Genomic DNA, 13,321 nt, shown 5'->3' with positions numbered 1-13,321 from the left:
GCCTTCTCAGCAGTAGCCCCGGCCCTTTGGAACGAGCTCCCCGTGGAGATTCGTACCCTCTCCACCGTCCAAGCCTTCCGCATAGCCTTGAAGAACTGGCTCGCCCGTCAGGCCTGGGGATAAGGATAGTTACCCCTCCCGAATGATGAATGTATGTTGCCTACCATTTTATTGTATGTTTCTTTCTTGATGTTTGTATTCCCCCCTTCCCAGTTTTATGTGAGCCGCCCTGAGTCCCCTCAGGGAAAAGGGCGGCCTACAAATTCTAATAAAACTCTAAAACTCTAAACTCTATAGAAGATGAAATAGAACTATGCATTACAAACATCAGACTGAACTACAGGCAGCATGTTTTGCAAAGCAAGAAATATATTTTGGGTGAACTTTATTGAAAATGCAATAAATATATTTGATTTACCTTTCCTGTAACTGCTGACCAAACCTTTAATGTATTATCATCAGAACCACTGACTATTCGGTTACCACAGAACTGTAGACATGTAATTACATGATCATCATGACCTTTGAGCACCTAACAATATAAGAAAAAAACCACACATCTCAGACAAAACCAGAATTGATTTTACCATTAAAATAAAAATTGTAGTTTTTATTGTTTTTAATTAGGATATATTTCTGCTAATACAATAGAACATGTTTTTCATTTAGCTCTTGGCTGTTTAATCCAGTTTACCTATGTGAACAAGTAGCAATCAACTCATAGCAAGCTGTCATACTGCAATATATAACATGATTTATCTTTCCATGCTTCTTTCTAGTATCATTTTCCTACTATTAATTGTGACTCTATTTTCTATATCTATAGGCTGTTTCAAATGGGCAACATTACAAATCCAGCTTCGACTGTTGACTTTTTACTGATCTGATATCTGGATTTCATTACTCACTGGATTGAGAAAGAAAAAAAAGGCAATCCCATTGTGAAATTGGACAAAAATGTTTGGCTCAAAAAAGCAGACTTCTCTATTCACTGGTGAAATAATTTATATCATACTTTTTCCATAAAAAAATTAAAAGGCATTCACAAGCTCTATGTAAATTTCCATGATAATGTTTGCATAGGCAAGTCCCTAACTAGTTCTTCTCCTAGAGCAACTAATACATCTAAATATCCCAAAGATACTTTTTCAAGAAGCAACTGGACTTCCTTGTGTGTGTGTTTTTTTTTTAAAGATGTTTCACTTCTCATCCAAAAAGCTCCTTCAGCTTAAGAAGCTTCTTGGATGAAAAGAGAAACATCTTCAAAGAAAATCAAGAAATCCAGTTGCCTCTTGAAAAAGCACCTTTGGGACAACTATGACCTGGATGACTGAGAATCTCCATAGACATAATAGATCTAAAGTTGATTAATTTGTACAGGGCTGAATTTATATGCCTGCAGATACTGCTGTGATTTAACATATATTAAAATAATGCTATTTTTCCTTTCTAATAAGCCCCAGTAACATTCCTCAAAAATTTCTGTATCTTAATCAAATATTTTGAATACAAATCTATTATATTATGACTTGTAAAAATAAATATTGAAATAAAATAATGCCTAACTGAATTGCTCTTCACTAAGATACAGCAACATAGTTTTCATTATGCACTACAATTATGGACTAATCTTGGTCTTAGAAACAAATAAATTTAACTGAAAAGGCCACAAAATTAACATCTGTAGCAATTATTTAAACAGCAGAAGATTTGGCAGTATGATTATTCTATTAGTACAATCTGGCAGTATTAAATTTACTGTGAAAAAGTTCATTTCATCTTTATGACATATTAAGGTAGGACATATACATCTTCCTAGGAGATTCTTGTAGCAATCTGTTGTGGTTTGAAAACAACTGGAGATTTTGCTTTTCAATTTATCATCGTTAAATATTCTCCTAATTTGAATTCTTTAGTACTTAATCTGTGAGTTATCATGACCAAAATTCAAGTTCTCTAAGCTATGATTAACCATAACACTATTGGTTAAGTGGCATATATTTACAGTAATATCCACACTTGTTAATACACACTGAATTACAGCTATAGCTTGATGCCTTGGCATATTGAAGGAGCACCTTTAACTGTTTGCAAAGTTCACAAAAGGATAACACCATTGGAACTGATGATTTGTTATATTTTGCATTCTAAAATTTGTCTTATTTTTAGAAATATTTGTTTGTGTGTGTGTGTCCCAAATTTGGTAAGACCCTGACAATTGCAGAAATCCTCTTAATGTAGGCTATTATTCCTGCTACGGAGCCTCTGAAAGGAAGAAAAGCCACACAGAGACCAGTAAGATATAGAGTAGCTTCCATTATTCAGAAAATGGATGTGTTCTGAGCAGTTTTACCTACTATAATTCTAGCTTGAATTTCTCAATAAATAGCATTGAAAACTGAACACAGCTCACTTTTAAATTCAATTTTTGTTAACTGTGGAAAATTAACATATAAATGGAAGCATTTATACTTTTTTGTATAGGATATGCTAAATTGCATGTATGCATTAAAATGGATATAACTGCCAGCATAACAAGAATTGATAACATTGTTTTGAGCTGCAGTACTTATAACATGTGAGAGAAAAAGATAATACAAAATATTGAAGCTGAACTTTTGCAAATTATTTGAACAAAGTTAGATTCTTAAATATTAAAAATAATCAGAACAGATCAATACTAAGATGTGATTTTACTATGTTCATAATAGTCTATTCAAAGATGGTTGGTTACCTTAGGAGATTTAAGTTCACCTCGCCGCCAGTTAGTATCAATTCTATGCTGTCTGATGTAAGCACTTTTCCATGGGCTATGAATAAATCCTGGCTTTATTACTTTTCTCCTCTTGATATGTAACGGTTCATCAATTCCTATATATTTTAAACAAACCCAAAATGATGTTAGTTGCATGTTTCATTAACCTTCCTTTCCAAAATGATAAACTATTGCCAATTGTAATATACTTAGTGATGTCTCACCTGTTTGTCATGCAACTCAAAACTATTCCATCATGCATCCAATTTATCTTAAAGCCTTACACTACAACTCCTATTTATTTACTTCTGCTATCTCAAATATCTCATTTAAACTTTTTGAATTAAATATTTACTATTTTCTGTATAATAGCAGAGCTGCTGTTACTCATTTTCAAGCTTTATATATGATCTTTCAGTTCTTTGAATCTACAAACAAAAGGTTCAGCAGCTCTCAGGTGAATTATGGAATTCCAGCCTCAAATACCAGAATTTGTATTTATTGCTATGTTAGATTTAACGTAGCAAGCTAACATATATTTGGATCTTGCTGGTGAAATATAACTATTCAAAATAATGATCTTTCCATAACCAAAGGCATTTTTTCAATGTCCAAGAAGATAAAAATTTTAACCATACCTTCTTCTCTGCACTTTTCTCTCCATAGAAGATTGTCTTCTGCCAGAATTCTCCAGTATCGACATGTTTGTGCTGCCTGCAGCAAGTCCTTGGGATCCAGGAAAGAAAGCACATATAGAGCCAGCTACAAAAATTTTAAAAAAAAGTGGAAGTTGAAACTCATTGAAAGAATTAGGTAATTTATTGGGCTTTATATATTCACTTATATAATCAAGAAAGAGTTATTATAACTAACACAACATGCATAATGCCTGTATCTTCCCAACTTCTCTAAAATCCCAAGAAATAGCCTTGAATTTTAGAGGCTTCTACAAATGCTACTACTAATGTGAAGTCCTTGGCACTCTCTTAATGGTTTGCTTACGGATATTTCATTATGCTGGGTAACATCAACAATATGAATGTGTATGTGGTTTGCTCCCGTATTAATAATCGGTAGCCTGCCAGTTTTGGTGAGGGTGTGGTTTTGTCCTTGGTAATTCTTTGATTAGGGTATTGTTTTCTGCTTGATTGTTTCTCTGGTGGAAATTCCAGTTTAGTGTTAGCTGTTGGAAGAAATGTGTTATGATCTTTTTGTTTCCTTCTTACTTTTCTATTGTCTTGTTTGAACGGTATATAAAAATGGTTTATATGGTGTCTACCTATGGCTGATTTTCCTGAATGCTAAGCTTCCAAGAATTCCATAGTGTTTTTGGATTTACATTGGTCTTGGAAGCTCACAGGCCAGCTTGCTCACAAGCCAATTTATAGTCAGCAGCTATAAACAGGAGATCCGCATTAGACATAATGTGGCTAGGTCCGGGATGACGAACCTATAGCATGCGTGCCACAGGCGGCAGAGGCTTTATAGGAGCCTGGGGAGGGCAAAAAGAGCCTCCCCCCACCCCAGAGGCTTTCCGGAGGCTTCCTGAGCTTCCCTGAAGCCTCTGGAGCACTCAAAATGACGCTCCAACCATTGGGGGAGTCGCGCATTGCATTATGGGTGTGGCACGCCTGCGCATGACCCCCCCCCTGCGCTCCCCCCACTTATGGCACGCGAGCCAAAAAAGGTTTGCCATTATTGAGCTAGGTGGTTCTTGGGGTCTCTCTTAGCCCTAGGAAGGAGTCAATGGCAAACCACTGGGAGCCAGTTTGATCTAGTGGTTAAGGTATCAGGCTAGAAAAAGTATAGTCTCTCCTTAGGCATGAAAGCTAACTTCAGCACTCATTCTCCCCCAGTCCAACCCACCTCATAAGGTTGTTGCTGTGGAGAAAATAGGAGGATGAAGGAGTATTATGTATGTTTGCGCTGTTGAGATACAATATTTAAAAAATAATAATAAAATAATAAATGGGGAATAAAAATAAATGAATAACTCACTTCCAAAAATCTTACCAAGAAAACTGCAGGGACTTATCTGGGCAGTTGCCTTGACTTGAACACATATCTATGCACATCACACATAAAAAAATGCTCGTTTTTCCAATTGAAATTGTGATTTAGTCAATCTATGTGTGGTGAGATCAAGGAGTTTTTATTCTATTGTTTTCATTGGATGCGCTCTTCTATCAAGCGCAGAGAACACCGAAGATTCTACCTTTCAAACCTAAGCTATATATATTCTCCTCCACTGGAATCATATATGGGTGTCAAATGCTTCAGAAGGCATGCAAATGGGAGATAATTGCATGTAGCAAACCTCAATTAAGAAATGACTATTTTTTTTTGCATGAATGCCTACGACAACATGCCCTGCCCACCAGAGTCAGATATAAACCTCTAATAAACTGCACAGCTGGATGGAAAATAACTCAACAAAACAATTGATAAATGACGTGGCTAATGATCACAGATGCTCACAAACATCAGCACACCATAAATAATCTCAAGGAGAAACTAGAGCAATCCCTAACCACAGAATACAGAAAAATGCTGATAACCCATCTATCTCTAAGACAAACTGGGGGGAAAGCCTTCAAACCAAACTGTACAAACTAAACCAATAAGCAAAGACACACTTGAACCCAAATGGGTAGTCAACATATCCAGCTGCCCACTATACAGCACAATAGCCTCCAGAAAGGTATCAACTACATAACATAGACACTACTTATCAGTTAGAATTCTTTGCCATCTTAACAGCAGCATTAAATATCACAGGAATTCCCATAGAAATCGAAGAAAACATAAAGCAATCGACCAATCATACCACAGATCAGAAGAATATTTAAGCTAAGCCAATTCAAAGCAGAGGAGAGAACAAGCCCTCAAAAACCTAAAGAAGGACCATCCACCCAAAAAACAAAGACTAACCATTGTTATTGTGGACAGAATGCAATACATACAAAAATCCTGGAGGACAAAGAACTCTACATTTCAGCAAACACGAACCCAACACTGCACAGGCCAATTAAGAGAATCCTCAATAAATTAACCAAGAAATGTCAAATAAAAAAGAACAGTGTTGGATGAAAAGCAGTGAACTCATCCTGCCACTCTTCTATGGACATCCAAAAATACACAAGCTAACATACTTCATTGTCCAATTATATTATTACCAGGGATCCCAACATTCTACACTGCCAAAGAACTTACAAACAAGCTTGGATTTCTTTTTTTGGGAAGTGATAGTCTCAAATCTCCCTTATTGTGCCTTCAGAAAATCAAAGAGCTAAAAGTAGAAGCTCATGAAATTATGGTTTCAACATCATAGTTTTTATATGTCCATAGATCAAGAACTAATAGCAGCAGCACTACTCAGCACACCCAAGCTAGTCAAATACACTAAGATCAAAATGCCTGGAATCACGGACCTCATAAACTTCTGTCTAAGTACCTACTTTTATTTTGATAAACAAATATACTAACAAATCAGAGGAACACTTAAGGGATCACTACACTTAGGACTCATAGATTATAATTCAATGTCTAGAAACTATAGCAATTCCACACACATAACCACAAGTATGGATGTGATATGTAAACACTACCTTCATCATAATAAAAAAGAAACAACTAGAGAAGACACACCAATCAACATCTTCAAAGTAATAAATTTCACAAGGGAAGAGGGAAATATCAACACACTAGTACTCTTGGATATTTTCATCAGAAAAGGAAACAATGGCAAATTAGAAATTTAATTCTATTGAAAAATGACTCTCACTAACCAAGTGCTCCATTACCAAGCAACAATCCAATTTCACACAAGTGAATTTGTATGTTATACAGCAACAACAGGAAACACCAGAAAAAGGAAACAAGACTGCCTATATGATATCTTCCAATAAAATGGATAACCATACAAATTTATCAAAAAGTACCTGACCGCTCAACCCACTATAACCCAAGGTAACCCAAGGTATAAAATGGACAACATACCAAAAAGGGCATTGGTACTTACCTGATACGCCTCTTCTCATAGTGGGGGGAGGAGTATCCAGAATGGTTGACCTTGTCCTCTCATGATTGGATGAGTCAGATAAGCTCTTTGGGTAGCGCCCCCTGGCCACCAGGTATTCCCCAGTTATTGGCGAAGAACTCTATCTGACTCGTTGCACCATTCACTCCAGACTCTTAATTCATTTCTTAGCTTTTAATGTTTCCAACAACAATATTATATAACTTCATAAACAATGAACATGACTCTTAGTCATACAAACATAGTCGGGGGGGGGGGGGGCTGGATATTCCTCCCCCACTATGAGAAGAGGCGTATCAGGTAAGTACTTGACGCCCTTTCTCCATAGTGAGGGAGGAGGAGTATCCAGAATGTGACGTACCAAAGCCTACAAGTCCCTAGGGAGGGAGACCCCTGATACCACATGCCCCCAACTCATACCAGTTGAGGTGTGGGCCCCGCCCTATGAACCACCTGCAACACCCTGCGGCCAAATGAGGCTTCTGCTGAGGCAAAAGAGTCCAGTTTATAGTTCCTAGCAAAGTTAGAGGGGGAAGCCCACATGGCTGCCCTGCAGATTTCGGCCATGGATGCCTGCGTGGCCCAGGCCGTGGATGTGGCTGCGCTCCGTATGGAGTGAGCTGTGATATGATTGGTGCCTGTAAGCCCTGCGATTGGTATGCAGTGGCAATGCAGGTTCGCAACCACCTGCCTATTGTGGTGGAAGTTACCTTGTTACCCAGGGACCCTGGTTGGAAGGAGACAAACAGATCTTCGGATTTCCTGTTTGGCCTGGTTCTCCTAAGCTAAATCCTCAGAGTCCTCCTTACGTCCAGAGTGTGCCACTTCTTCTCCAACGGGTGAGAAGGGTCTGGACAGAAGTTGGGCAAATCAGATCCTGGGCTCGATGGAAGCAGGGGCACACCTTGGGGATGAAGGACGGATCCAGTCATAACCCCACCCTGTCTTGGTGGAAGACACAGAGATCCTCCCTGGTGGACAGAGCTTGCAGCTCGGATATTTGCCTGGCGGAGGTGATGGCCACCAGGAAAGCCACCTTAAGAGTCAGGAACTTAAGGGAAGCTGTTCGTAAAGGCTCAAACGGAGCGCCTGTTGGAACGTCCCCTACCCTGTTTTAAGTCCCAGGAAGGGTACCTGAGTACTGTGGGCAGTTTGGGATTGGAAGCCCCCTTGAGGAATTGCCTGACCATAGGATGGTGAGTCAAACTCTGGTTCCTGCCACACAGGAGGACTGACAAGATGGCTGAAACCTGTCTCCTAATCGTGTTAGGAGCTAACCCTCTGTCCAGGCCTGCCTGGAGGAAGTTCAGAACCTGTGGCACCACGGCCTGGATAGGATTATACCCCAGAGAGTTACCCCATGAGGCAAAGGCCCGCCACATGGAGCCATAGATATGCTCCATGGAGTTTTTGCGAGCAGTCTGGATAGTCTGTATCACCCTGGGGGAGAAGAGCTCTTTCCCTAGGATGCTCCGCTCAAGTGCCAAGCGGTCAGCTGGAGCCATTGAGGGTCTGGGTGCTCCAGCGACCCCTAGTTGAGGGATATCCTCTCCTGGGGGATTCTCCAGGGCCTTCTGCCCCTTCTGCCCCCCGTGTCTGGTACCTGGAGAAGAACCTCGGGAGCTGAGTGTTGAGGGGCGGGCGTCTGAAGCACCCCGCCACCTCCTCGAAGATTGCTGGCTGCAGCTTCCGCTCCAAATTGTCCATCTCGGTCCGGCTGAGCCAGTCGGCTCTGATGTTCTCCACCTCTGCTTTATGTTCTGCCCTCAGCGAGTGTTATCTAAGATCATAGGCTATCTGAGGTGCTTCTGCGATTTCTCATAGTCGGACATTCCATTCTGAGTTTGTGGTGGGTTCTGGCATGGGGACCAGCCTGTCTGAACCTTTTCCCCTGGCTATAAGGGTGCTATGATTCTATGACTAGGATTAGCTCGGAAATATTCTGAATGCAAACATAGACGGAGTTCAATGGTCAGCCACTAGAGTGCGTGTAAAGATGAAGTGAGGGAAGCTAGGCTCACAATAAAGAAAAGGCCTGCCACAAAGATAAGAAAAAAAATACAAAAGGGGCATCTTTCCAACATGTTAAAAACAGAAAGGATTAAAGACAACAATTGGTCCATTGCTGGGAGAAAGTGGCCAGAAGGTGATAAGCAGCAGGGGTAACGCAGAACTATTTAACTCATGTTTGGCATCTGTCTTTACACAAGGGATAAAACAGTCCAACCTGTCAAAACAGCACCACAAAAATCAGATTAGGAACCCAAGTTGAGATAGGGAAGAAAATGATAATATGAGCACCTGTCTACCCTTAGACAAGATCCAATTCCCAGGACCGGATGAATTACACCCCAGGGATCTGAAGGAACTGGCAGACAGATCTCCAAACAACGGAACTATATCTTTCAGAGATCCTGCAGTACTGGGGAACTACCATAGGATTGCTGATGTGGTTCCATCTTCAGAAAAGGGAAGAAAACAGATCACAAGCCAAAGCCAACATGGGTTTGTCAAAAACAGATCATGTCAGTCTAACCTTATTGCATTCTTAGATAAAGTGACAAAACTAGTGGACCAGAGGAATGCCATCGATATAGTTTACTTGGACTCTCAGTAAGGCATTTGACAAGGTAGACCATAACCTACTACTAGATAAAGTAGAAGATGTGGGTTAGACAGCATCACACCAGATGGCTTGTAACTGGTTGACCAACTGCACTCAACGTGTAGTCCTCGATGGAACTGCCTCTTCATGGAGGGAAGTATGCAGGGGAGTACCACAAGGCTCTGTGTTGGGCCCAGTACTCTTCAACATCTTCATCAGTGATTTGGATGAGGGTGTTAGGTATGTAAGCAAACAGTTGGGTTAGCAATATAATATGCATGATAGTAGTACTGTTTCTTTAAGTATTGCTGCAAATGTGGTTGGATGCTGTTACCACAGGTGGCCCTAAGAAGGAGCCAGAATGACATGTTAGCTCTCTTGTTGTTAAATGCTGATCGGTGGGGGGACTCATCAAATTTGCAGATGACCCCAAGCTGGCAGGAATAGCCAACACTCCAGAATACAGGCTAAGATACCAAAGGATCTTGATACACTGAACATTGGCACTATCTAATAAAATGAAATTCAATGAAGTAAGGTTCTACATTTAGCAACAAAAACGAAATGCACAGGTAAAGTATACCTTGCTCCACAGTATTAACTGTGAAAGGGATCTTGGAGACCTAGTGGACAACCCTTTAATATGAGCCAGCAGTGTGCAGCAGCTGCCAAAAAGGACCAACACAGTTTTAGGGCTGCATAAACAGAGGAATAGAATCAAGATCACGTGAAGTGTTAATACCACTTTATAAGGCCTTGGTAAGGCCACACTTGGAATTCTGCATTCAGTTTTGGTCACCATGATGTAGAAAGGATGTGGAGATGCTAGAAAGAGTGCAGAGGCAAGCAACAAAGGGGATTAGGGGACTGGAGGCTAAAGCCTATGAAGAACGGTTGCAGGAACTGGGTATGTCTAGTTTAATGAAGGAAGGACTAGGGGAGACGTGATAGCAGTGTTCCAATATCTCAATGGTTGCCACAAAAGAAGAGGCAGTCCAACTATTCTCCAAGGCACCTGAGTGCAGAACAAGAGCAATGTGTGGAAAACTAATCAAGGAGAGAAGCACTTAGAATTGAGGAGAAATTCCTGACAGTTAGAACAATTAATCAGTGGAACAACTTGCCTCCAGAAGTTGTGAATTGCCCCAACACTGGGAGTCTTTAAGATGTTGGATAGCCATTTGTCTGAAATGGTATAGGATTTCCTGCCTAGGCAGGGGGTTGGGCTAGAAGACCTCCAAGGTCCCTTCCAAGTCTGCTATTGTATTGTATAGTATTGTATTACATTGTATTTTGCTCTTTGCCTAGTCGCCCCCACCCTTGGACGGGCCTTCAGGGGTAATTTCTAACCTGATGGGCCTCCAGTGGAGCCGCAGGCCTTAGCAGCGAGGACTTGATTCCTGCTTGTGTCCACCCAGCTGCAGGGGGCTGCCAACTTGGGCCACGTGGGGCCTCTCCTCCCCCTTCTTCCCAAATGGCTCTGTGGGGCAAATACCATAGCCCCGCCCTCAGGACTTAGCAACAAAGAAACAAAAAACAGCTTGTGCTACTAAGAGCTGCCGGCCTCCTGCTGTTAACTACCGATAGCTGAGAGCCTTCTCGCCCCTCCCCTCTCTTTCTCTTACTTAAAGGAGAAGTGTTCTTAAAGGAGATTGCTACTCAGCAATCAGAAAGGGACAGAATAGGGCTTGCATAAATCGTGATAGCAAGGTTGCTGGAACACCGGATGACAAAGCCAAAGGGAATCCTCCCCTGGAGGGAGGGGACCTTGCTGCCTGAAGAGAAAACTAGTAATCTTTCCTCAGTTTCCGGGGGGGTGGGGGTGGTTCTTCCTGCTGCCGGTCTTGTGGGCAGCTGCCTCTGCCTTTCCTACTTGGAGGTAGGCTTGGGGTGGGGAATTGATCCACAGCCTGCCTCTTTAACCCCCCTTGATGGAGATATGCCTCCTTTTGGCCTTTGCCTGCCTCCCCCGCCCTTGGCTAATGCCTCTGCAATGGTCTCTAACCTTTTTAAGGGCTCCTCGGAACCTCCAATGTTGTTGCTGCAGGGTTCGGCTCCTGACGGCCTCCTCTGAGCTGCTGGGGGCCGCCATCTGGACCATGTAGTTTCAAGATGGCCCCGGGCTCCAAATTCAAAAAGCTGCTCTTTGCTGGAGCACATGGAAATGGCTTGTGCCTTTTGCAGGCTGCCCTGTGGTTGCCGCTGGGGGCTCTCTCTCTCGCCCCCCCCTGCCTCCCGTAGCTCTTTGTGAGCCTCTCCCGCTCTCACCTTGTTCTCTGGTGATCGCTGCCAGCGCAAGCCCTCCAGGGCGTTTTTAACAAGCCGCGGTTTCGTGGCTCAACCTCCTGAGGGGAGCAGGGGAGCGCTCCTGCGTCTGTGAACCTCTGCGGCAAGGGCTTGCCTCCAGGGAGGCTTGTGCCCTCTCCTCCTGCTTGCTCGACAAAGGTCCTCACTGAGTGACTCCAGTCTCACTCAGTGGCCAGGGCAGCGTGCCGCCCCAGGGGGCTTGTGGCAGTCCAGTCCTTGCAGGAGGAGGCTGTGCGCGATGTAGGGAGGCAAGATTCGCCAGGTCCAAGCTTATTTTCCTTAATCCCTTGTAAATTACTGGAGATCCAGAATGGTGAACCTTTCCAGTGAGTTGGATGAGGTCAATAACTGGGAATACCTGATGGCCAGGGGGCGTTGCCCAAAGAGCTTATCTGACTCATCCAATCATGAGAGGACAAGGTCAACCCATTCTGGATACTCCTCCTCCCTCACTATGGAAGAGGCGTATCAGGTAAGTACCAATGCCCTTTTTGGTATGTTGTCCATTTTATACCTTGGGTTACCTTGGGTTATAGTGGGTTGAGCGGGTCAGGTACTTTTGATAAATCTTCCATTTTATTGGAAGATATTATATAGGCAGTCGTGTTCCTCACTATGGAGAAATATCTTGGAAACAACCTACAATTATAACCACACATCACCAGAGTATAAAAAACCAAACAATTCCCTCCAAAACATCTTAAATAAATGATCCAGGCGCCCAAGAATACAAAACAGGATCGATTTATAACACATAGTTGTAAGTGCTATTGTTAGTGCTATTGCTGTAGTGCAGGGATGGTTAACTTTTTGGTGCCAAGTGCCTGAAATGTGCATATGTACATGTAAATGCGCAACCCCAAAATGTAATGTGAGCACCCCCACTCATGCACCCCGTTCCTGTGCTTCTCTGCTCCCTCTCTCCCATTTTTGGTTTCCAGGTTGTGTAGCTGGCTTTCCAGGCCCAAAAAAGAGTGCAGCCTGACGCCTCCCCCCCTTGTGCCCCATTTTGGCTTCCAAGTTTGTGCAGGAGGCCTTCCAGGCCCAAAACAGGGTGCAGGGGTCACACAAACCCCCAAAATACAATGCAAGTGCCCTCCGGACATATGCCACACCCCCACATACACCACGCCCCTGTGCATGCATGGCAGAGATCAAAAAAACCAGCATGGCTGGCAGGAGGCTGTCCTGGGGTGGACAACTGGCATGCCTGCCGAGAGGGTTCTGCGGGCCACCTATATGGCATGTAGGTTCACCATCACGGCTATTGTGTAAGGAGTGTGGTATAGAGAGATAGAAAGCTAGCAGAGAATTATCCATGACTAAAGACACACAAAACTCTCACAACACATGGTCACATTCAACCACAATTTCAATTGTGAAACTGTGAGCATTCAAGGTAAATCCAAAAATGCTAGGGAATTCCTGGAATTCCAGGAAGATTCAGACAAATCAGCCATCAATAGACACCACAGAAATAAACCATATTTTATTAAAAAGAGACAGTAAGAAAGCCAAGAAGGAAACCAAAAGACCAGAACACATCCTCTTCAGCATCCAACATCCAAATAAGCAGAGTGTCAGGCTTTGAAACCATCTTTGGCATTGTGCCTCA

General features: G+C 42.4%; 1 protein-coding gene across 1 annotated transcript in view; it reads right to left on the bottom strand.

Annotated features, from left to right (window-relative positions):
• FBXW7 (F-box and WD repeat domain containing 7) overlaps nucleotides 1-13,321 on the bottom strand; it is a 134,945-nt gene that overhangs the window by 13,165 nt on the left and 108,459 nt on the right. The window contains 3 exon segments of the mRNA XM_032224220.1: nucleotides 419-532; nucleotides 2,735-2,871; nucleotides 3,394-3,517. Coding sequence (XP_032080111.1) covers nucleotides 419-532; nucleotides 2,735-2,871; nucleotides 3,394-3,517 — 375 coding nt within the window.

This window comes from Thamnophis elegans, chromosome 9 (assembly GCF_009769535.1).
Source record: "Thamnophis elegans isolate rThaEle1 chromosome 9, rThaEle1.pri, whole genome shotgun sequence".
In the NCBI taxonomy this organism is placed as follows: Eukaryota; Metazoa; Chordata; class Lepidosauria; order Squamata; family Colubridae; genus Thamnophis; species Thamnophis elegans.
The sequence above is the reverse complement of the archived record's forward strand: the minus strand, read 5'-3'. Positions and strand labels throughout refer to the sequence as shown.